General features: G+C 54.1%; 1 protein-coding gene across 1 annotated transcript in view; it reads right to left on the bottom strand.

Annotated features, from left to right (window-relative positions):
• MACF1 (microtubule-actin crosslinking factor 1) overlaps positions 1-24,256 on the bottom strand; it is a 104,806-nt gene that overhangs the window by 69,726 nt on the left and 10,824 nt on the right. The window contains exons 6-35 of the mRNA XM_026863219.1: positions 22,833-22,999; positions 22,014-22,126; positions 21,815-21,921; positions 21,251-21,370; positions 21,051-21,146; positions 20,667-20,794; positions 20,468-20,561; positions 19,535-19,689; positions 19,118-19,394; positions 18,551-18,679; positions 18,218-18,295; positions 17,909-18,070; positions 17,195-17,299; positions 16,526-16,621; positions 16,054-16,179; positions 13,714-13,866; positions 13,078-13,232; positions 12,556-12,682; positions 11,961-12,144; positions 11,233-11,402; positions 10,794-10,972; positions 10,449-10,587; positions 9,772-9,965; positions 9,448-9,610; positions 9,073-9,156; positions 8,857-8,964; positions 8,148-8,246; positions 7,814-7,966; positions 7,640-7,728; positions 7,092-7,227 (exon numbers count right to left, since the gene is read on the bottom strand). Coding sequence (XP_026719020.1) covers positions 7,092-7,227; positions 7,640-7,728; positions 7,814-7,966; positions 8,148-8,246; positions 8,857-8,964; positions 9,073-9,156; positions 9,448-9,610; positions 9,772-9,965; positions 10,449-10,587; positions 10,794-10,972; positions 11,233-11,402; positions 11,961-12,144; positions 12,556-12,682; positions 13,078-13,232; positions 13,714-13,866; positions 16,054-16,179; positions 16,526-16,621; positions 17,195-17,299; positions 17,909-18,070; positions 18,218-18,295; positions 18,551-18,679; positions 19,118-19,394; positions 19,535-19,689; positions 20,468-20,561; positions 20,667-20,794; positions 21,051-21,146; positions 21,251-21,370; positions 21,815-21,921; positions 22,014-22,126; positions 22,833-22,999 — 4,086 coding nt within the window. The remainder of the gene's footprint in view (positions 1-7,091; positions 7,228-7,639; positions 7,729-7,813; positions 7,967-8,147; positions 8,247-8,856; positions 8,965-9,072; positions 9,157-9,447; positions 9,611-9,771; positions 9,966-10,448; positions 10,588-10,793; positions 10,973-11,232; positions 11,403-11,960; positions 12,145-12,555; positions 12,683-13,077; positions 13,233-13,713; positions 13,867-16,053; positions 16,180-16,525; positions 16,622-17,194; positions 17,300-17,908; positions 18,071-18,217; positions 18,296-18,550; positions 18,680-19,117; positions 19,395-19,534; positions 19,690-20,467; positions 20,562-20,666; positions 20,795-21,050; positions 21,147-21,250; positions 21,371-21,814; positions 21,922-22,013; positions 22,127-22,832; positions 23,000-24,256) is intronic.

Here is a 24,256-nt window from a genome sequence, read left to right as displayed (position 1 = left end):
GGCATTCTGGAGTCAGTTCAACCTCTTCTCGGGGCTGATGGCTTAGAGCATCCTCTGAAGTTTGTTGAGGTTGGGATTTCTCTTCTGTCGGTGTCGTTGGGGATCTCTCAGTGGCAGAGGCTGCACCTCCAGCCGTGTCGTAGCTCACGGCTTCAGACCCACTGGGCTCAGCACCATCAGACTTCTTAGCAGCCCTGGTAGAGAGGATGACATCTTCCTCTTTGGGAGATAATTTCTCCATTTTTTCCTGGAAAGGGTGTGGTTTATCTACTTTGCAGACCTCAGGACCGTATTTATCTTCAGATATTTGTGCCTCCTGAAGAGTGGCAGCTATTTTTTGGCTAATCAGTTCTTTTTCAACAGCTTCCTTTAAAGCCAATCTTTTCCCACTGCCAGCATCAACAATTCCCCCACTCCTCATCTGGTTGGTGGCGATGACTTTGGCCATCTCCTCATCCAGCAGCCCTTGCTCCACAGCAGCCCTCAGGGAGAGCCTCTTGCTGACAGTACCCCCCACCACCCCCCCGCCGTCTGCCTGAGCCTGCAGCAGCCGCAGAGCGGGCAGAGGGTCCACCTTCCCCTGCCTCACTGCCTCGGCACACGTCAGCTTCTTCCCTGTCTCCTCATCCTGGATGGCTCTGAAGGGATGGACCTCCAGGTACCTCTGGCCAGATTCAATGTCAATTTTACACTTCTTTATGAACTCTGAGTAGGGAACGACCATGCAGGTCTCGGGATCTACAATTCCTTCTTTCATTTCCGAAGATGACAGGACTTTCTCCACAACCTGCTCGGGCAGCAGACCCTCCTTTACCGCTTGACAGAGTGCCAGTCTCTGGCCTGAAGCAGGATCAAAAATGCTTCCACTCCCAGCCTGGATTTCTTGGACTTTCCTCCGGAAGTCTGGACTAAGAAGCCCTAACGATACCGCCTGAAGCAAGGGCAGCTTCTCCTGTGTAACTGGATGAACATAGTCCTGCAGGCACACGCTTTCAGCTTTCCTGAGTTCGTTACATAAATCTTGATCGATCAAACCATGTTTCAGTGCATCCTTTACAGAAAGCCTCATTCCAGACGCGTGATGGATGATTCCCCCATCAGCAACCTGCTTGGTCAAAAGCTGAAAAGCTTTTTCTTTTTTCAGGAGCCCTTTTTCAACAGACTGTGCAACAGTCAAAGGTTGCTTGGTTTTAGGATCCACAATTCCACTGGTCTCAGCTTGTAAGCTAATGAGCTTCTGTCTGGTCACCTCATCAGTGCCTTTCCCTTTGGAAGCCTTTTCCAGCTTGACCAGCTCTTTCTGACTTGTTGGCTCTATGAGGCCCAGATTTGAAGCCAAAGTGACCGATATTTTTTTGCCACGTTTCAAGTCAACGATCCCTCCAGTAACCACTTGCCCTTCCAAGATCCGCATTGCTGTTTCCTTGTCCAGAAGGCCAACGGCAGCAGCATCCTTGATAGAGTAGACAAAATTATTGCCTGGGTCAAGCACACCACTTATTGCTTTGTCAGACGCGAGCACCTTCTGGAGAAGGTTCTCATCCATCAGACCTTCTTCAATGACGTCCTCAGTGGTTAATGATTCACACGTATGAGAGTCAAAGAAGCCACTGAACATCTTCATCTTCTCCATTAGTTTCACAGCTGTGTGGCTGGGCACCACTCCACGGGCTACTGCTTCGTTCAGAAGAAGAGTCTTCCCTGTCTGCCCGTGGATTATGCCACCGCTTCGGAGCTGCATCAACAGCATTTCCAGAGTGTCCTCCGCCTCCTGCTCTGCAGGGGCTGGCAGGAACGTTTCATCAATGCTCTCATCATTTAATACTTCTTCCTCTTCTCCTTCTTGCACTTGCAATACACTTTCGATGCTTCCACTTTGCCTCTCTGCTTGCTGTGCCTCTCTGGTTTTAGGGAGCACAGCCTCCTCTCCTCCCAGCATGCCATTCTCAACTGTTTCCTCGTTTAACAAATAAACCTCTCTAACATCTTCTGCCTCTAGTTCAGGTTCCTCCACACCCTGAGATCTCTCTGCCATGATTTCCAGTCTATCTCTACTTTCTGAAACATCCACCAATGTGCAGATTTCACTTTTCACAACAACTGTCCCACTTTCCGATGCTCTCTTCTGATCTTCAGTATTTTCTACTCCACCTGCTGGAGTAGGCTTGGACTCTTCTTCTGCCTCAATCATGATATCCTCTGTTTCTCTGAATCCACTACCAAGGTCACCTGGATGTCCTGGCATCGATAATTTTACCTGATGTTTGTCCTGGCTTGTAGGAGCTACTTGCTCTCTTCCAAATCCAGCATCAGTTTCACTTTTGATGGTGGCCTGTTGGGTATAAATCTCGTTTTGCTCCTCCACAAGCAGGATATCTTCTCCATCCTCTAACAGAAGGCTTTCAGGTCCCATCACCACCTCCCCATTCTCCAAAGCAGTTCCAGGTAGCAGGACCTTTTCGCTTTGTTCTTTTGAAGGAGCAAACTGAAACTCGAGCTGCTGCAAAGCCAAGTCATTGCACGGCTCTCTTTCAAGAGTTGCATTTGCCTTTGTGTCCTCAAAGTCTTCACTGCCTTCCAACGTGTGTGCACGGGACCCATTTTCTTGGGTTTGGATGAGGGCTTTAGTGAGGTTATTCAACTCGCCATCCACTAAGAGCAGCTTCTGGCCATCATGGATGTTGATGTAGCTGTGGGTCATCAAGTGGAACATCAGCCTTTCATCTTCACTGCTTAGCAGAGGCTCACTTGGCTCTTTGTGACCTGTGGGACTCCTTTCAGAAGGGCTCTGGCCATGCCTGCTTCTGCCTGGAGAGCCAGCAAGCTGCACGCCGGCCATGACATCAGGTATGGCCGTTGACTTCAGCTTCTTCGCCACATCTCTCTCCAAGATGCCGTGTTCAACTGCTTTCTTCCAGGACAACACCTCAGTGGTTTCTGGTATAAAGACAGCCTTAATGAGCTGCCTCTTGCTGAGAATCTTGTAAACCAACTCTGTGGACAGGATTCCTTGCTCTAAAGCATCAGCAACCGGGATGATCTCCCCTGTCTCTGGCCACAGGAGCCCCATGAAGGACCACAGGGATTCCAGGACCACCAGTGCAATCCTCGGTGCTACCAACTCTTTCCTTACAGCTTCATCGATTGTCAGCCTCTCTCCGGTGACGGTATCGATGATGCCACCTGTCTGAAGCTGCCGGATAAGAAGCGTGCATGCCAAATCCTGGTCAATTAAATTATGTCTCACGGCCTCGTCCACAGTCAGCCTGTGCCCTGTCCTGGGGTCAACAATGCCACCAGCAAAGAGGTGGGCTTCCAGCAACCTGACCGTCACCTGCCTGTCTATCAGCCCTTCCTGGACAGCACGGAAGATGCTGACTTTTCTGCCTGATTTCAAGCTCACCATCCCACCCGCCAGCTGCTTGATGGGGAGCAGCCTCAGTCCAGTCTCTTGGTGGATGATGCATCGGTGCATGAGCTCGGGCAGACTGATTTTCTCAGCAGTGTTGGGGTCAATCAAATCCTTGCTGCTCTCCAGGTGAGACAGAAGTCTGGAATAAAGCTGGGGGGTAAGAAGCTTTTCTTGCACCGCTGTCTCCATGCTGATTCTGCCCTGATGGACTTTAAAGCCCCCAGTGACAAGCTCAGCTTCAAGAATCTTTAGCCCAATGCTCTCACTAATCCTCCCCTCTTCTATCGCAGCAACGACAGGTAGGAGCTGCCTCCCTTCACAGCTGACTTCTTCCACCCGGTGGAGAGCATCCTTCAACTCCCGCAGCACCCGGAACGTCCTGAGATCGATGATGTTTCTTGCCAGGCCTTTCTCCAAGGAGAGTTTCTCATTGGTCTCTGGAACAACTAAGTCAGATGTGATAACCTGGGCCTCCAAGAGGACGAGGCCAGTGTCCTGATCTATAAGACCTCTCTGCATGGCACCAAAGACAGGGAATATTTCTACCGTGCCAAGATCGATCACTCCTGCCACTGCTTCGCTCCCCTAGAACAGAAAGAGAAGAGAAAGAATTAAATCAAAATAGAGCATTTCCAGCACTCAGATTAAATGAGTTCCAGGGAGGTCTCAGTTTCAAAAAAAAAAAAAGTTAAAACCCCCTAAACAGGCTAGAAAGGAGTCCCAAAGTGTTTGAAATGCAACTCCAAAGGCATCATAGCACGCAAACTGGTGCATTTGCTAGCTTGCACATTGCCAGCAAGTTTTAATGCTCCTCAAGTCCACCACCAGCAGCGCTGAGATGCTTCCAACATCCACCAACAGTAACGCAGCAAAGCAGCAAGCAGCAAAACCCAGAAGTGCTCCTAATGCTCCATGGAGAAACAGAGGGAAGGAGACCAACAAGCACACCAAAGCCATTCAACAACTCCAATTTTATAAAGATAACACAAACCCTACTGTGTACTCATAGAAGAGAAAAAAAAAAAATAAAGTCCACTTCAGGGTATCTAGGACTCTCCCAGCGCAGCTTCCACACTGACTCCCGCCATGCTTTAAATCCCACAATTCCCCAAGCAGATCTCCAGTGCCAGGACAGCCAGGGACCACCACAGACCTGCCGTGCCACGGAGCAGCTCCCCAGCCACACAGAGCGGCCGTGCACCAGGGCAGGAGTGCTGCATGCAGGGCAGCTCCCTGAGCACAACCCCCAGCACCTGCTCTGCCCGGCTCCGGCCCCTCGGAGGAGCCACGCTCAGGGCAAGGGGAGGCACCGAAGAAGTTGGAGGTCCCAGCATGGAACCAGTGAGAGACTGGGAACAGACCATTTACTTTGGTGCTTCTGGAGGGACTTTTCTCGCTGGTATCCCCACAGGGAGAGTGATAATTAGGATGATAAAGACTAACAACTATTTGGATGTTTGGGATTCTTCTCCCTGTCCCATTTGGTACAAGGTTGGTGCAAGCACTGAAAGATTTTTGTGGAGACAGGGAGGAGGGAATTTGGAGCATGGAATCATTTCCTTTTGCACCACCAAGACTCCCAGATTTTTTTTTATCGGTGACTCTAACAGCAGAGGCAGCTGGGAGGGTTTGTAGCTGCCCACAGCTCGGTTATGGCTCAGCAGAGGATGCAGCCTGCACCACTCTGGTTTCAGATCCCCTCACTGCCTTCTGCCTGCAGGCAGGGTGAACCTGCTGGGAAAGCCTAAGCTCGCCACCACCGTCACCAGACTCTGACATGCACATTCGGAGATGAACAAGCCATGGAAAGACAGAGAAGGGGAGGGGGAAAAAAGGAGAAAGATAAAAAAGGAGATGGGAGGGAGGGGGGGTAAAAGGCTTTTACTTACCCGAGTTGCAGGGTGTGCCTTGAGCAGTTAAAGACAGAGCCTTATGGAGCAGTTCAGCCGTATCACACACAGTGTAAAGCTTGGTGTTAGCGTCCAGCATGCGACTGTTTTGTTTGCAAAAAGAACCCCACACACAGGTCGTCCTCTTTCACTTTGTGTGTTTTGTTTGTTTTAAATCCCGGAGGGTTAGTTAAACTTGTAAGCAAGGATGTCAGTTAATCTTAAAAACAGTTGACATGAAACACAAACTGTACAGGGACACATCATGCTCAATTTAGCGCGTTCTGCTTTGCATTTTTGTCTTTTATAACTTCTCTCTGATAGTTGGATGTTTCCAGCAAGCAAATGTTAAAAAGAGTTCCTCATGCTCCCTCTACAGTGAAGCAACTGCACCGCACAAGAGCTGCGGGGATCATCTCGTAGACGGGGATCTACGGTGAAGCCCCACTGCCATCTCTCGTTTTGTTTCCTGGGCTTCGTCGAGAGAGTGAGTGAAAACTGTTCTAGCCTGAGCCCCAAAGCGTGCTCATGCTGTAAAAAAAAAAAACAGCCCAGCAAGCCCTGGAGAAAGCTTTTGCTAATAAAGTCATTTTCCTGCCCAGGAGGGAGGAATAGGGAAAGGAGAAAACATCCTTTCCCCAGGCAGGCTGCTCTCAGCTGCTCTCCTGGCAGCAGCAGCAGGAGCATCAAAGCTGTGATGGCTTAGTGCTGACTAACGAGTCGGTTTAATCACTTTCTGCTGCCAGCACAAGGGCTAAAGGGCTTGCAATCGAAAGTGTTTACTGCACTTAGACACCTGAAGTGTGCTATAAAGTCCAATCTGGAGAGAAACACTATGTTTAGGTGGAAGCTGGACAGGCAGATTTCAAACAAGCAGCCCCGTCGCCCTCTTCCCATGAGCGGCTCGAACAGGGCTTCACTCACAGACCCGACAGCCAAATCCTGCATCACACATCCAGATCCGAGCGGGCCGTTGCTTCAGAGTACAGGGAGCCAGCAAGCAAACACACAAATATATCCATCGACACATGTATATACACTCATAGAACACGTACACGTATATCTGTGACTGACCGAGGACAGCTGGTAAGAGGCAATAAGGACGCGCTTTCAGCCCTCCCTACCCAGCGAAACGAGGACAGGGCTGACGGGAGCGCTGGGGGATGTGAATGGGTCCAGCTACGGGTGGTGACGGTCCCCCAGGTCAGTCGAGGGCCTGGACGATGCAGTCGCCTTCCAGTGGGGAGAGCAACTTCATCCAGACACAGCTGAGACCAACCTCGCGCCCAGAGCCTGAGATCTGAGAGCGCACGGGCAAACGCCCTTCTGCAGACACCCACCTCCTCGCGCCTCCTGAGCGCAGGCAGCTGTGAGATGGAGCTGTCTGTGGTTAAGGCACTGCGAGGGCACGGCTCGGAGGACACAGATTTGCTAAGGGGACCGTTTCCAGGACAGAGGTGCACCTACATCCTTGCCCACCAAGTGTGAGCGAGCCAACCCTTGTGCACAGGGCGGAGCTCTGATGAAAACCCCTGCAAAGAGCAATTCTCCCACTGGCCGGGGAGGCAGCAGGGACACGGCTCCTGCTTGACCTCCAGGGATCACCCCAGCTTGGATGTTTCGGGTCACGCATGGACAGAAGAGAAGGGAGGGCAACCACGTGCAAGTAAAAAAGTCGACGGGCTGCAAGTGGCTGGTAGCCATGAGACACACAACCAGGCAAAACCTTTTCCACACTCTGAGGAGTGCCCCGTGTCCCCACAGCTGTGGGACCGAGCGGGGACCAGTACCTTGTGCTCTGTCTCCTGGGCCAGCTGGCTCTGGAGCTGCTGGAGCTGCTCCATGGAGTCGCTGCAGAGTGCCTGGTAGGTCTCCTTGAGGGCACCGATCTGAGCAGAAATCTGTTCCTTCTCCGGGTGGGAAAGTCTGCAAAGGGAAGGGGAAATTTCTCAGGGAAACTGCACAGACCAGCTCCCAGCTCTGCAGAATTAACGTGTTTGGCTGGCGAAGGAAAAAGCCAAACCCACCATGAGTCCTCTCCTCCCACTCAGCTAAAACCAGCAAGGGTAATTGTGCTCAGCAAAGGCCAGCCTGCATTGTAACGATTACATCCCCAAATATACAGGGCTGGATCGCTGATAATGGGGATTAATACTGCCCCAACAGCATAAATGGGTTGCATATTTCATAGCTCTTGCTGCAGATAAGAAAGATGACAACTGCCATGTGCAGCTCATCGCTAGTTTTAATGGGAGTAGGGCACTGGAACCCAGGAATACCAGCTCTGAGGTATCTCATCTCCCCCCCACTGACCATCCCCTCCTTGGGCCACACTCACTTGTGGCTGTGTTTTGCCAGGAAGATTTGTGAAGTTTTGATGGCCTCAGAGACCTGCTCCTTCTTTGCAGCCAGCTCCTCATTCAGGGCCTGTTGATAAAAAAGAAAGAGGCTTAATTCAGCTATGGAAAAAGAGCAGAAGTAACAAACTGTCTGACAGTTGTCCCTGGCTTACCTGCTGCTCTGAGATGGATTTCTCGATGTCACCCAGCTCTCTGCTCCCAGCAGCAGCCGTCCTGCCTTGCACACTCTGCTTCAAGCCCAGGGCCCAGCCCAGGAGCTCCTTCACCTTGTCCACATGCTCCTGCTTCTCCTCCTCCACTACTTTCTACAAACAAAGGAGAAAAGAAGATAACCACGTCAAAGGGCTCTCGGATTTCCAAAGAGGGGGAGAGGCTCTCAGGAGCAGCACTCGAGATGTAACCTCGACATGGAGCAGCATCCCAGGCCATGCTGGGAAATGAGCCTGCACGTTCTGAACAGAGTTCCGCTCCATCCAACCCCCTCACCTCCTCCTCCTCCAGCCGCCGGAGAGCATCGCTGATGTACTTGACGTGCTGTGTGGTTAATGTCACCAGAGCTGTATAACGAGTCCGCAAATCCATGAACTGCGAAGGGAGACAGGGAGAAACGGCCACATCAGTCACGCCCCGTAGATCCGGCGCGAGGGACTTTACAGCAGATGACACGGATGCACCATCTCTCGCTTGGGAAGCGCCCCCAGGCACCTCGCAGACCCCATCTGGCATCAGTGAAACAGTCTGACGGGGAGGGTCGTGGCCACACACGGCATGGTGCACAGCACTGGAGAGAAGGGGAGGCTCCGCTCACGGATGCTGGGCTGGGTGCTCAACTCTTACAAGAGGGCTCCCAGGATCTTTAGTATCCACACGGAGCAAACAGGACGTTCCTTGTGTCCCAAAAGTTCTCCTCCCCAAGACCCACACAGAGTAACGCTGCCTGGCCCTCTGGTTATTCACCACGCAGGGCTGAGGGGCTGAGCCAACCCCGCTGGATTTGACCCAGGGGGTTCCCAGGAGTCAAGATATTTCATACCCGGTGCTTAGAGCACTAAGCCATCCCCTCTGGCTATTGGAAAAAACGGTGAGGATGGAAATTTTATTTATACAAGAGAGTTCAGCAGAAAGGATTTCATTTCCCAGAGGCCACTCGGCATCGAGGAACCAAAGCACAGGGTCGGGGGGGAGGGAATCCTACCTCCTGTGTGATGGCATCCGAGGACGAGAGCATGCGCCGGCGCTTCATGGGAGACTTCTGCTGCGACTCCACAAACGCCCTGTACGTCATGAGCTGCAACTCGTAGTCCTGCAAACGCAACCAGGGGTGGAAAAACATGGAGCATGCAGGATGCAAACTGTGCCGGGGCTGGCTCTGCCCAGCCAGCCATATCTAGGTGCAGGAGGGGACCCGTACCTTGACAGCAGCTGAGTATTGCTGGGAGAATTTCTGACATTGGTCCAGTTTGGCTTGATTTTTCTCGATTTCTGCAGCTAAAGCCTTCAACAAAAAGCAAAGCAAAAATGCTGTCAGGACAGCTGCTGCGGGCGGCGAGCTGAATTTCAGCCCCTACCCCTCCCCTTTATCCTCTTCAATTTTTTCTGCAAGGCCTCATCTCCACCTCAAGCTAAGCAGAGTTTTTTCACTTCTCAGACACCCAGCTCAGGCCTGCAGCCTCCTCCCACCGTGTTTCATAATTTCAAACTCGCACATGAAAAAATTTTTAGTAAAAGAGGCAACACAGTCACTGCAGCCACTGTGCTATCGAGACCTCACCAGGTTCTGCCTTACCGTCTGCTGGCTCAGCTGCTCCGACAGCACCCGGCTGTCCTCTGCCTGCCCGGGCTTCATCAGCTCCTGCTGCACCGTGATCTCCTCGATCCACTGGATCAGGGCACCGTGGCACTGCCTGTAATCACCCAGCACCTCCTGGATGCTCTCCAGCTCCGCATGGCTGAGAGAAGAACCAAGACAAGTAAGAAGAGGGCGAAATGCCACCGCAGGCTACAGGGACGTCCCAGTCACCAGCAGGAATCCCAGCTGAAAAAACCTCCCTGCCCAAGCTCTCAGCTGAAGCATGGAGGTAAATCTGTGAAGAGGCAGAAGGTTTCTCACCGGGTCTCGATCTGGGCGCAGACTCGCTGCCAGCGATCCCACAGCTGGCTTCCCTTCTCCTGATAGCGCTCGAGGTCGATGCTGCGCTCTTGCCTCAGCCTGTACAGCTGCTCTCCCACTGCCTTCGCCTTGGCCATCTCCTCCTCCAGCGTGGAGAAGACAGAGCTCTTGTCCTTCACTTCCCCGAGCCACTGCTGCAAAACCAGCAAGAGACGGCACCGGTTCAACGCCACGGAAAGCAAAAGGCACGTTAAGTCAGAGATGCCCTCTTGCCCGCAGCTGACAAGCCTGAGAAGGGGTTTATCTTCCCACTTCCCTTAACCTGCAAAGAACCGGCCGATTATAGGAGGTGTAAAATGGAGGAGACCACCTTATCAGCCTGGAGCGAGTCAGATTGATTCAGCCCCTGTCCTTGCAGCGACAGGACATGTAGCTGCCAAAATGCTCCCATGTGCCAGCACACGCCCTACCATCAAAAGCACAAGCCACAGCAGCTCCTCTTCCTTTACAAAGCAATAAGGCATCACATAAACAGCAAAAAATCCTCCCAGCAGCTACATCAAGGCAAGGAAAATGGCACTCGGTGCAAATTCCGCAGAAATAGAGAAGGAGCCTGCTTGACAAATGCCAAAGCTCTGGTTTCTGCCGGCCCACCCTGGGAAGTGAACAGCACCAACCTGTAAGGCCGCTCTGTGAGACTGGATAGCTGCCAGGTCAGCAGGCACTGCCTCCTCTTGGCTCAGCTTCACCTCGTACCCTTTGACCAGAGATTCTGCTCCTTGGGTGTTCCGAATAATAACATCAACCGTCTTCAACCTGGCAGATCAAACAGAGGCAGCACAATGACATCCAAGATTTGGCAGGGATCCTTCTGGTCGCAAGGCTGCTCGTACCGTACACCACAGAGGGGTGGAGCTGTTGCAGCCCAGCGCAGGGTGTGTTTGAGGGCCAGAAGAAAGGTCTTTAGCAGAACTGAGCAGATTCAGAAAGGTATTTGGCAACAGAGGCACGTCCCGACTCACTTGTCCAAGTAGATGGAAGACAACCCATGCATCTGGTCCATCTTGTTCACCACCAAGTCAAGTTCAGAACGCAAGTGGGGCGTGCTGGGCCCCGCGGGCGCCTTGTCGAGGAAGCTGTAGCATCTCTCAGAAACAAACCGCAGGTCCGACTGCAGCCGCTGCAGATCCTCCTGCATGTGCTATGGGAAGGAGGGAAAGAACGTGAGAGCCCAGGCAGGAGCAGGCAGAGAAAAAGCAGAGATGCTATGAAAAGAAGCAGGGAGCCCACTGGAGAGGTTTCTTCCTACTTTCTGTGCACAAGATCCCCTCAAACTCCGCACAGTCACGCACCCACCACCCACACATTCACCCCAGAGATGCTAAAGGTATTTTTGGCACATGCTAAAGACCAGCAGCCGCCACCTCCCTCCCCTCCACATCTCACGGCAGCAGGACTGACCTCCTGCTCTGCAATGCGGATGGTGTTTTCCTGGATAGTGTCGCCATCTGCTCGGGCACTGCTCGGGGACTGGATTCGGCCCACTAGCCTCTGCTCACACTCCTCCAGGCGCAGACGGATGTTCTTGAGCTCGGAGAGATACGTCCTGGCAACCGTCTCATCCTTGTCTTCTGCAAGTCACAGACAAACCAAAACAGCAGCTCAAACAACCCTGACCCAAACGGGACCTGCTGGCAGCCCCAGAGCCGAGTGCGGCATCGTGCTGACATCAAGACACCAGGGTCTCTGTTCAGACAGAAAATAAGTTAAAATAAAACCATCTCACTCAAACACAGCTGAGAATGAGTCCAATCACAGGGCACGGCACATGACGAAGCTGCAGCCCTCGGTCCCAGTGAGACTCACAGTGCTGCTGGGTCACACGCATCACCACCACATATATTTTCTTACAGATTATATGCAGGAAGAACTCCTTGCTCAGAAAGCATCCTAATGACTAAACCCATCTCCAACAATATTAGGGCAAGAGGACTCAGCAGTTCAGCTGAAGCTGCAGAGCCAAGCCCTCTCTGCAGGAACATCGTTGCACAAAGGCTGAACGCTTGAATGGATGGAGAATTAAGGAAAAAAAAAAAAAAAAAAAAAAAAAAAAATGAAGCCATCCCATAAATCCTTTGTTTATGAGTCCCCACAGCTCCTGGTTAATCCATCAGGCCTTTGAAGCTCACCGTTCTCCATGGACTCCAGCAGGTGCCGGATGTGTTCCTTGGAAGACTCCACTTCCTCCTCCAGGCGCAGCCGGTCCGACACGGAGAAGAGCTCCGAGTCCCGGCTGTCCTGCAGGAAGTCCTCGTAGTGTGCCTGGAGGCTCTTCATGGCTTGCTGGCACTCCCCTTGTGCTAAGGATCTGAGCTGCAAGTGGAAACGCAGCACATCTAACCACGGGGAACGACTTCCTACACACCACTGAAGGCACCCTCCTCAGCTTAACGACCTTCCTGTGCCAAGTGGGGATTTTCTCTTTAGAGGAGAAAAGGCAAGCTCCTCCGTGTCAGCCTCACGCCTCCCTCCAGCCTCGTTCCCTCCTTAATGAAACACTAAGGCCACAATCACTTATCACAGTTCAGCAGCAAACTGCTGATTCTCTTTCTGTGCAATCATTTTGCACAGAACCCCCAAGCTCAGGTTTTCCCACTGTTCACGGTGCAAAGACTCTTGACTCCCCCAACCCTGCAGTCTCTGCTCTTCCTCCTCAGCCACACGAAGGAGCCCGGACAGTGACCAACACAACCCCAGAGCCAGGCAGGAAAGTTCCTACTGTACCTTTTCCATGCTGAAGCTTTGCACCAGGGCTATGTCCTTCCGCAGATAGTTCCAGGAGATGAGGCTCTTTGTGTTCATGTGGAGCTGGTGCCAGAGAGCCATCACTTTCTGGTACAACTGTTCTACCCTGCAAGGGGAAGGAGCGGATCCGTCAGCCCTGGGTCTCCCCGGCACGCTCAGCCCTGACCCCGTTAGCCCACGAGCCGTTGCTGGTAGCCAGCAGCCCGTCAGGCCGGCGATCCCAGCCCGGTGGCCCACAGCCAGCAGTGCTCCTGCTGTTGAGTGCCAGAGAGCCCTGGAGGGTTCCCCTCTCCCAAATCATTGTTTTCCCTTTTGCAAACAACGGTAACAATTGCTGTGATGGAGTCTGCAGCAGGATAACCATGAAGGATTCCTTCCCTTGCCCCCAATCAGCTGTGCCACCCTCTCCTGTTCCTCCACCCCAGCTCCTCTCCCATTCCCACCCCAATCCTTGCCACTGCACCTCTGGGACCCCCCCTGCAGCAGAAACCAGCAAATTACCTGTTGGCCATCTCGATGGCTTCTTTGTTGGGCGGGGGGATCAGGAAGCAGACAGAAGGCACCATGGCCTCATTCCCCGTGGGGCTGATCACCTTCCACTTGGTCCTCTGGGAATTGTCCTCCAGGACACACTCGTCGTTCCTGCAGATGGTGATCTGCAGGGGCACCAACACCACCCGGCCCATCAGAAACCAGCAGCAGGGCTGCACACGCTGCCCTCGCTGCCGGCTTCCCTCCTGGGGGCGAGCCAGCTTCCATAAATATATATATATAAATATGTATATATTTGAATCAAGCAGAAGCCTGGTATAGTGCCAAGCAGAGCAGCACACTCATGTCTGGAGAGGAAGGGACAAGGAAGTTAAACGGAGTTGGCTACCACCCACGTACTTATTTGGCTGAGGCTGGTGAAGCCCGTCCTCCTTGGGGAACAGGACTTTAGCTCCTGCCCAGAATAAATCTGAGACATGGAAATCTGCTCCAGGAAAAACAGCCGTGCTATTTCCCTCCTTCTGTCTTCCCACTCCGTTCCTGCTTTCCCCCTGACAGACACCGTGAAGTTCATCCTGAACCACCGCGGGCGTTGCTCCCCTGCCTCCCCTTTTGAAGTTACACCAACGCCCTTGCAGCCCTCACCTCGATCTGCCGATAGTCGCAAACAGCCTTAATGGGGATCGTGCTCTTCACAAGGTGCTCGGGGTTCCTGGGCCGGAGCTGAACGATGGTTTTGGACCGTCCCACCAGGCTGGCGACGGAGCTCTTCGACTGAATGAGCTGCTCCTTCTCGTCCTGGCAGGAAGAAGGGTGAAGGAGGGGTTGCTCGAGGCAGGGTTGAGGAGGTGTCTCCCAGGCATCTCGGCACCCCCCACCCCAACACTGCCCTGCAAGACCTACGCTGGGATCTCAAGGGCTGAACAAACACATCAGGAGGATCCTGCTGCCCTAACGGGATGGGAAGAAGGGTCAGGAGATGGGATGGAAGGGAGAACAGACTTGAAGTCGGGGGGGGACCTCTTCACTAACTCCCACTGCCCTGCAAAGCCACATGCACAGCTCTGGCTCTTTTGCTGTTAGGACAAGAAAACATTTTCTTTTGAATGGGGGGGAAAAAAGAGAACACAGCATACACCAAACTTAAAGTCCCAGGAAGTTTAAGGGGCCAAGAGCAGGACAAGCTCTACCCCAAAGCCAGGGACGTTTAGTTGTCTGGAGGCGAGACCACAGAAGCATGCTCCCTTTTCTAAAGCAAAGGATGAAGGCATGTTTAAACCAATGACTGGAATGAGGATACGATGAATTATGCAGATAAAACATCTCAGGAGAAGGGGCTAGTGGTGGAGTGATCGCACAGGTCTCTGGGTTTGGGCAGAAATTTGCCAGTTGGAAGAAGATGCTGCATAATTGATTCCCACAAGTCCCTGCTGGGTTCAGTGATGGGACAACCCAGGGGACTGGTGGCAAAACTTCCCTGGAACAGCCTCCGGCACTGATGGAGACGTGTGCGGATCACGACACTGGCAGCTCGTGTGATTAGTGGCAGCTCAACCCGTTCTGGCTGCAAAAGTTTATAAAGGATCCCAGAAAAATGTTCTCCCTCATGCTTGGTACTCTGGGGGTTGGTTAGTGTGCTAATAACAGTGAAGGATAATTTAATGGTAAAAAAAAAGAAAAATAAAAGAATAAATGATTAAATAAACTACCTGTGCCTGTCCCAGGGAGCATGATTGGAAGAAATACAACTTTAACTTATTAGGTAAGAAAGAGTAATATAGCTGAGCTCAGGGCAGCTGCCCCAGTCCTGAGATCGTGGCCACTCTCCAGCTGCCCGGACGAGCCTCTCCCACCCGGACGGTGCCTGCCAGACCCCTGGTGCTGCAGAGCTCGCAAACACGGACCCCAGGAGCCAGGCTGGCTGCTCCGTGGCCTGGTAGAGCTGGAGAACAGCCCAGGACAACCTCGAGAGCCCCCAGGCCTCCAGGAGAGAAGACAGCAAGAGCCCTAGCCCATCACGTCATGGCATCCCAGCCTCACTGGGGACACGCCGGAGATCGGCGCTGCGCACTAAGAGAAAAGCCGAAGCAGCCACCTGCCTCCACACACTCAAATGTCACCTCCTGGCACTTCCACCCGCGGCTCAGCGGTTAACCCACAGCCCAAATCCTCCCCCGTCCCTGGTTTCAAACACCATCTGATGCTTTGCTCCTTGGGTTTTGGTTTTTGATTTTTTTTTTTTTTTTTTTTTTTTTCAGGCCAATTCAGACAAGAAGGTCACAGCGTAACTGCCCGTTGTCTGCTTTCTGCTACGCCACAGCTAAGCCCGGCCACGTGTCCGGAGATCAGCAGTGCCGAGCCCCCGTCCCCACACACAGCCGGGCTGCCCTGGCTCTCCCCCCACCGGCACAGCACGATGGATTAGCACAGGATTTGGTCTGGATAAAGCAGGGGTGTTTCTCTGCATCCCAACAGCTCAAAAGCAGAAACTGGAGCATCCTACAGGCTCTGAGTGACATCCCTGTCAGCAGAACCCAACCGGCTCCGTGCAGACCCGGATGGTGCAACGGGCACCGATGGGGAAGAACCAGCTCACATGTCAAGCCGTGAGTTTGCACAGACAGCACACGCTGCCTGCTCTTCACCCAGAGGACACCAGAAAGATGCTGGATGGTGCCTCTAAACAAAAGCAACCCATCGGCTGTTGCAACAACCAAGATCCAGCTACCCCCAGCAGCGTTCCCCCCACGCAGCTGGGGTCACCCCCAGCCTGCATCCCACAGCTGCCTACAAACACATGCAGCAGCTTCAAGGAAGAGCAGAGCATTGACCAAGATGGGGAAAAAAAACACATTACACGTCGCTGCGGGAATAAAACGAGCCCAGTTTTCCCTGAGAAGCAAGAGGTGCCCCAAGCAGCGCTGCTGGACTGGAGCAAGGCCACCCATCGCATGCTCAGGGTGGTGGGGATGTCAGAAAACCCACCATGGAGTCCTGCAGCAGGTCCTCCAGCCGCGTCAGGCTCGTGTTATGGTCACAAGAATACTTCCTTTTGATGGAGTCCTGCAGGTTGCGCAGGTAGGTCTCGGACTCCCGGGCGTCGCTGAAGAACTGCAAAGGCAAAGAGGGTCACAGAAACCTGCACGAGTCCACCCAGCAGCCGGCAGCGTGGCGAGGGACCACCCCAACATCTCACCCAGCAGCTCCCGCTGCTGTTCTGGCCTTAGGGCTGCAAAGGCAGCGAGCATGGATGGCCAGAACTATGTGGAAGTTGATCCCTTTTGCCCATGTGAGACATCCCCAGAGAGCAGCTAAGGAGAAGGAGTTCATTCTGGAGAAAGCAGCCCCCATGAGCACCACAAATCCCTCCTTCCCTCTCCCCCAAAGGCAGCAGCAGCGTCGGAAGCTCACGCAGTGGATGGTGACCAGAGAAATCTGGGCTGCCCCTCCCAAGTACCTGGAAATAGGCGGCGTTCTCCTTCACGTGCTGTTCCACGCACAGGCAGAGCTGCTTAATCCACTGCCACTGACTCTGCACAGCAGCGCTGTAGGCCTGAGAAACACACGCACCAAACGGCGATGAATAACGAGGATTTCCCAGCCAAGGAGGGTCCCAGGAAGGACACAGCTATGGCTGGAGGGACATTTATAAATGGGTAAGATCTGGCTGCAACCAGGAGGGTTTGGACACAGGCACAAAGAGCAGGAGATGGCAGACCCTGGACCAGCAATACCATGTTTGCTTTCTCCCACCCCAGAGAGAAACACCAGGGAGAAACATGTCCCCACAGCCCTTTGCTTCATCACCACCAGGGTTTTCCTGCAAGCTCCAAGGGAGCCGAGGCCATTCCCTGCTTCACCTCGCTGTAGGAGAGCCTCGTGCTCTGTACAAGTGTATCTGTGTCTTAACTTGGGATGGGGATTATTTGGGAATGACCTCAAGGTTCTCATTGCACTCCCCAGAATAAAACAGCTCTATCACTGCACTGATAAAACACCATAAAACATTTTATCGGTCCTGGCTGTCACCGTGGGATGGAAGTGCAAGTTTCCCAATCCCAGGTGAGAAGATTTGCTGCCAGCTGATCCTCGGGGCTCGTCCCAGCTCCTCCATGTACCCACTCACCTCTACGGTTTGCTTGGCCGGGTGATTTTCCAGGGAGAGCAGCTCGGCTGTGTCTTGGAGGGAACGGAAGACATCCTGCTTCTCCTCCAGCTCCGTTGTCAGCTCCTGCACGAAGGACACAATCAAAGTCCAAACCTCGGCTGTGGGGAGGAGCCTCCCTGGAGCACGTGTCCAACGCGTCCAGCACGGAAGCGCTGCAGTAAAACCCAGTGGGTCTGAGGGAGACCAGCACAGCTTAGGGGAGCACCAGAGCTGAGTGCCATCAGGACGCCTCCAGGGCACCAAACACACGGGGCAGATAGAACAGAGATACTGAAAACCTGCCTGGGCACCTCTTCAATTCCAGACAGCACGATTAAGGAAAGAGCAATTTATTTATACTGCTTTAAAGGGGAATCAATTTTCCTCTTTATCTCAGACTTTTTTTTTTTCCCCCCCACTCGTTAAAGATGCCTTTCATTCCAAATAGCATTATAAAGACATCTTTTGATGCCTTTTCGATTGAAACTCTGTTGAACAAACACGGTTTTGCACTTTCTGCTCTAGGGAGAGCTCTTTCATCAGCGGCACTCACTACAAGGAGGGAGGGAGCAGCCAACCTCTGGGGACTTCAGGTCTGTTGGTAGCTGAGGGTCCCACAGTGGATCAAAAGCAGCAGCAGCAGCACAAGCAAGAGAGCATCCACCCCACCAGCCCTGCCCCGGGGTCACTCACCGAGAAGTAGTTTTTCTTGGCTGCAATGTTAGGGTTGTTGTCACTCCAGTCATAGGCCAGTTCCTCCTCCTCCTTCTCATTTAGCCAAATCAGCTCCACAGTGGCCCGAGACACAAACCCGTGCAAGCTCTGGAGGTGTCTCAGGCGGAAGCTCGAGGTTTCCTGAAGACAAAACACAGCGTGATTCCTCTTCCCTGCTCTGAAGGTGACCACTTTCTTCCCACCTCCCCAGCAGCAGAGCAGGGATGCTCAGGAGCAGGATGCTCAGGAGCAGGGTGGCCCCCCGGGCAGTGCCAGAAGCCCACTCACCATCAGCTTGCAGTACTGTGTCTCCAGCTTGCCGAGCGTCTCCGTGTAGCTAGCACGGAAATTCTGAGACATTTTACCCTGAAGGATGAAAAAACGCTCCTGTTACCTGCCACAGGGTGGCATCACTGGAAACCCCCATCTCCAAATCTTTCGTGTGAGCAAGAGGAGGTGGAGAGGATGCCTCAGGGCAGCAGCCTCTTGCACCAGGCCAGCAATTCAGAAGCTCTGTGATTAAAAAACACCTCTGCCCCAGGCACCTTTACCCCCAAGCGCTGATCCCTTCCCGCACACGTTGTGCCGCACACTGTGTCACCCAGCCCGTGGCCACCGTACCTCGTACATCCTGGCCTCCTTTACGCTGGAGCCCAGGTCCTCCACGCTGGTATGGATGTGCCGCTGGGTCTCCAGCTGAGTTTCCACACTCGGCAGGTCGGTCCCCCACTCTGCCCGCTCCAGTCTCATCTGAAACAGGCCAAGAGGTACAAGTCAGCACTCTTCAACTGCAGGAGCGTATCTCAAAAGGACATGAGGGCAAGGAAACCTCCTAGGTCACTCAAGAGGGAACAAACACCATGCCAGCCCTGGCAGAAGGCCCTAAGCCAGTGCTCCAACACTGAATGATTTCTGGGACAGCCTACACAGGCTTCACACCCACATAAAACCGAAGGACTGACCGCAACAGGACAGATTTGCTTCCAGCTTTGAAAGGAACTTCTGACACCCACTGAGCAGCAGGATCACGAGAGAAAACCCAACTCAAGATAAAAGCATCTGTGCTCTCCGGAAACACTGAACCACCAAAGCAATTATTCACAGATAAAGGCAGGAAAAAGCCCAGACCAGCCTCCTGCCTTCCCGCATCAGTGTGAGCAGAGGCAGAGCCAGAGAGCCAGCGCTCACCTGCATTTCCTCCACCCAGGCCAGCAGCTCGTACACAAACCGGAGGCTGCCTTCATCTTCAGAAGAGGAGATGGCCACCAGCTCTGTCCTGGTCATGGGTTTCCGGAACCAGGAGGTGGAGGAGGTGTGCAGCCCCTTGGTCAGGGACTCGCCCTTCAAGTGCGTCGTGCTCAGCGTGGAAGTGGGCACCAACTCCAGGGTAGAGAAGTGGCCTTTTCTGTACAGGTTAGTGCATTCTAGCCTCAGCGTCACCAGCTCATCTTGCAGCCGCATGATCCTAGAGGAGCAAGTGAAGGGACGGGTGAGGAGACACACACCCACTCCCTCCTTCCCCACAGCGGAGCAGAGGAGCCCCGTCCATCAGCCCCTGATCGCATTTCTCCACCCACAGACCATCTCGGACATGGTCCCTCTCACCTGAACACCAACTCCTCCAGCTGGTAGTAATTCTCATCCCGGAGGATCTGCACGTCCACCTGGAGCTGGCGGATGAGCCCTTCACACTCCTGCAGATACACGACCACGTCGGATTCGTACTGCACGGGCTGGCCTGACTCCAGGTGAGCAGCGTCCTGCGCCGAGAGAGAGGAGACTGAGGGCTGGGTCCCCTCAGCCCAGGCACATGGGCACAGAGAGCACGACACCAGCCCAGCACCAACTTTAAGACCAAAAAAACCTTTAGATCCACAAGCCTTGACTTGAACAGAAGCACATGAGTTCATCACTCACCCCACACCCAGGACATCCCCCTTTGAAAAGCTCCCGCAGATGAACTGAAAGCTTTTAGTGATGCCTGTGGTTAGTCCCGTGGACAGACACTTGAATGTGCATCTCATTTTTCGCTTGGGTTTAACCATTTTTAGCTCCCAACCCTTACATCTCTTTCTCCCAGAACAAAATACCTCTCTTCATAAATCCACTCCCTACCCAGATAGCTACAGTCTGCAACTGAGTCCTTTCTACCAGTCTTTTAGACAAATAAAAGATTTTGGGGGTTTTAAGCCTCATTATACAACAAGCTTTCTCAGAACTGCAGCTCTCCTCCAAACCAGCATCTCTTCAGAAATCCAACCCCACTCGCTGCCTCCCCAGGGGCAGCCTGCTGCACGCTCCCGTGCCCTGCTGTCCCCACGGTCCTCGTGCCACGGATCACCTGGTACCCACCACCACCCCTACGGCCCCTCTGGGATAGGCTCGATGTCAGGAGAGAAGGAAAACCTGTCCGGGAGAACCCACCACCCCAGGCAGAAGAGAGGGGAAGAAATGGGCATAAAAGAAGAGGCAGGAAAACAAAAACATAACTTCAAAAATTACAAGGGGAAAAAAAATAAATCACACCCCCCCACTCACAGCCTGCAGCGTGTTCTTTGCAAGAGTGAGTTTTTCTTCACAGCTCAGAGCACCATTCTGGATTTTGTTAGCGATTTGTAGCAGCAATTCCAGCCTGTGACGACAGAGAATGAGAGGCAGGTTTTGGGGTGTCCCTTCAGGCAGGGGAGCGGGGGATGTCCCCACCAGGGACCCTGCCTGCCGCGGGCAGAGCACCGACCTCTCCACCGCCGGCCGCAGGAGCTTCTCGCGCTCCAGCATCTCTATGATGAGCTTGCCCCACTCCTCCTCCACGTCGTTGGGGTGGTAGCCCTGGGGCAACTTGATGCGTCCAAATTCAATCCAGACCTGGGAAAAACATCAACAGAATGGCATTCCCTACCTCCTCCCCCAGCTGGCTGGAGAGAGATTAAAGCAAGGAAAGTGGGGCTACAAGGCGGCAGCTCTGCCTCCGCTCCTGCAGCCTGTCACTTCTCCATCATTCACCCTGAGGGTTATTTCCACTTCTCCATTCCAAAATAAACCTGAACTGAGCACATTTCAGTCTTGCTAAAAGCACAACGCTCCCACCTACAAGCCTCCAGGTAGCCATGATGATACTTGCCTCTAACAGTTTGTAGAGCTCCTCTATCCTTCCTTTTTCCTGCTCTTTTGCCGGGATTTCAGTTTCTTTGAAGTGTATGTACTGGTTATAAAGTGCCTGGGATGAGAAAAGCTCATCAGAAACCACCCTGGGGATGCCCCCACCCAGCTCTCAGCACCGAGTGCACAGGACACTGCGGATGGACCTTGTCCAGGACCTACCTTTAGCTCTACAGGGTTCTGGGGGAAGGATTTATCTGACATGAGTATCGTGTGCTGCTTGATCCAGGAGATGAGGGACTCCACGCAGCTCTGGTACTCCAGCCACCTCGAATCCACCTCCTGTGGGGCGAGAGAACCCTTGCAGGGCACTGCTGAAGGGCAGGTCTCCGCGGGGGAGAGGCAGAGCCTGGCTTGGCCGAGAAGAGCCCACAGGGAACCGAGGTCACAGCTACAGAGGGGATCCTTTGCCTGTCCCTCCCTGCTGTGATGCCACCCCAGGTACAGGAAGGAGGAGGAGGAGGAGGATCCCCCTTGCAAACTGCTCCCCTGGAAGCCAGCTCAGCTTTCCTGAGCTCAAAACCCACGGCAGAACCTGCAGAACGCTGCGGCACACCGGCAGTTCACAGGGCGAACACGCTAATGGAGAAGCTCCTTCCTCCCCCTGAGCCTCTTTCACCCATCAGCCATCTGCTGCGGTGGACAAGGAACCTCCAAACCCTTCCCACAACAACCAGCTGCCTCCCAAACCGCCGTCCCAGCCTCCCAGCCCGCAGGGATGCTTACGATAGCGCTGATCCCTTCTCCTCCCTCAGGGACTTTGGGAAAGGCATCGTAGATTGAAGACACATAAGTTATCACGGATTTCTCATCCGGAGAGGGGACGTCCACGTCTGACAAGGGGGAAGCAGAAAGGCAGTGAGGAAGGGGAGCAGGCAGAGAGGTCAGCATCTCCCTGCACCAGCCGCGTCCCCCGGCCGCCCACCTTCGGCATCCAGCAGCCGCGTGACTCCCAGCCGCTCGGCGATCTCAAAGGCTTGCTCCAGGTTCTCCCGGTTACTCTGGATCTGCACCCTCTCCATGTCCACCAGATCTGGCCTGCAAGACACGCACCAGAGTCACGGCACTGGCAAACAGTGCGAGGCAGCCGGGGCCGAGCATCTCCTGCCTGCAGGAGCCTGGTGTGTCCTTCCCTGCTGAACCCTGCCCGCTCCTCCCAGCCACGAGCGAGCCCCGGGCAGCGCAGGAAGGGAGGGTTATTTTCCAGATGCTTTCTCACGGGGCCTTTGCAGGCTCTCAAGGCTGTGCCAAGTGCTCTTGACCAAGTAGCCAGGGCAGAAGCCGGCCCTGTTGGCCCCAGCTCTGACTCGCTGCCTGCGCTGAGCAGGCGGGAGGCACGTGGAGCTGTGCTCTCTCTAGGAACAGTGAGAGGTTTCACTGCCGCTCCGGAGAGCTCTGAGATCCGTGGATGAAAGTGCTGCTATTCAGAGAGCAGAAAGGGCAGCACAAACACGTAAAACACTGCAGCACTCTCAGTTTAAAAGCTTTTCTTTTTTGCCTCTCTCCCCAGCCTCATTCAAAAATGTTTTTTTCTTCTATTTGTTGCTCTTTCCAAGCATTCACCCCCCAGCTATCTGGGAGAAGAGATGATTTCCAGGTAAAAGAGACCCTGCTCCCTGCAAAGCCTCACCCACACCTCCAAGCACTCCAGACCATCACCAACCATGGCGGTGGGCAGGGACCCCCGAGACATCCCCAGCCCTTCCTCCCACCCAGATGCTCCCCGCTGCTCCACCCTGCCTACCTGTATCTGTGGATGAGCGCGTTGAACATCTTCCCGTCGCTCCAGCATGAGGAGAAGTTGGTGCACTTCACCCCAATGTAACCCGCCGTCACCTTCTGTGTCCACAGAAGCAGCTTCTCCTTGGCTGACATATCCCCCGACTCCCCGCTGATGTAGATGTCGGAGATCTGCAAGGAAGCGGCACAGAAAAGGCTCCACCAGGCATGTCCAGTTTCTGTGAATTTGTCCAAGATCTGGCAGCTGCCAGGAAGGGCAGGAGGAAACTCGGGCTCACTGTGGGACAAAGGGGACCCCCCCCAGCCAACAGACATGGGAACGGACCTGCAGGAGAGTGCTGCGGTGTGGCACAGTTTGGGCAGACTGGAGATCCAGGCAGAGGGGGTGGCACGGCCGTTTGCCAAGCCCACTTCACAGGGGCACGAGGTTTTGCTTGGGCACACGTGCAGCCCAGCCCAGCCAAGCTCAGCCCAGCCAAGCTCAACCCGGCCGGACCGGAGCTGCACCCCAGCTTCCAACCACTGCCGAGCTCCCCAGAGCCGCTCCTGCCACACGTGCTCCGAGCAGCCCACGGCACACACCGGCACCGTCCCCCCCAGCAATGCCCATGCACCCTCCTGTCCTGTACAAACCCACTCTGCTGCCTGCTCCTGCCCAGCACCCTCAGACACCCAGGGCTCAGGCAGGAACCACCCTGCAGCACCCACGGCTCGGCAGCAAGGGAGCACCCAAGAGATGCCATCCCTCTCCGGGGCTGCCGCGCGGCAGGGGATGCTCCACCTGGAGCATCACATCATAAAAAATACCAACGTAAGAAGCAGGAAAGAGCCCTTGGAGTTGCTGTTTGAGAGGACACGTGGGGCAGAGGCCTCTCCCCAACCTCCAGCCAGCGGAGCCGCTTAGAGCGGGGCCACTGCCTCCATCCTGGGGGAAAGGAGAGGATGGAGAGAAGGCTCTCGCATCCCCAACTCTGCCTCCCCGTGCCTGGAAAGGCAGGTGCCAGGGGGTGCTGGGGGCAGGGGTGCTGTGACCCACTTCCCCAACAAAAGAGACCGACAGTCACAGACCCCTCTTAGACAGACACACAGGACTGGCTGCGAATCCCAGACTCGCACGTGACAAAATGCACGTGTCTCCACATGCCAGCATATTTCTGATTGGCACAGCTTCTTCCTCGCCCATCCCCCCCGCCCTCAGCTCCCCAATTAGTACAATTACCCCCCCTTAATTAAGGGGCAGACAAAGGGGAGGATGTGAGCCGCTCAGATTTTCCCGGGCGCCTGTGGAAAGGCAACGCGGGCTGTTTGCTCGCTGGATTCCTCCTCCTCGGCACTGCAGGGAGGAGGTGTGCCAGGACCCAGCCCTGCCCATCGCCCCTCCAAGCCCCCTCCGTCCTGAAAACACCCAGTTCCTTTATCCCCCCCCCC

Source organism: Athene cunicularia, assembly GCF_003259725.1.
Source record: "Athene cunicularia isolate RWA chromosome 23 unlocalized genomic scaffold, athCun1 chr23_part1, whole genome shotgun sequence".
NCBI classification, from domain to species: Eukaryota; Metazoa; Chordata; class Aves; order Strigiformes; family Strigidae; genus Athene; species Athene cunicularia.
Note: the sequence above shows the minus strand (reverse complement) of the source record. Positions and strands in the feature narration are given on the sequence as shown.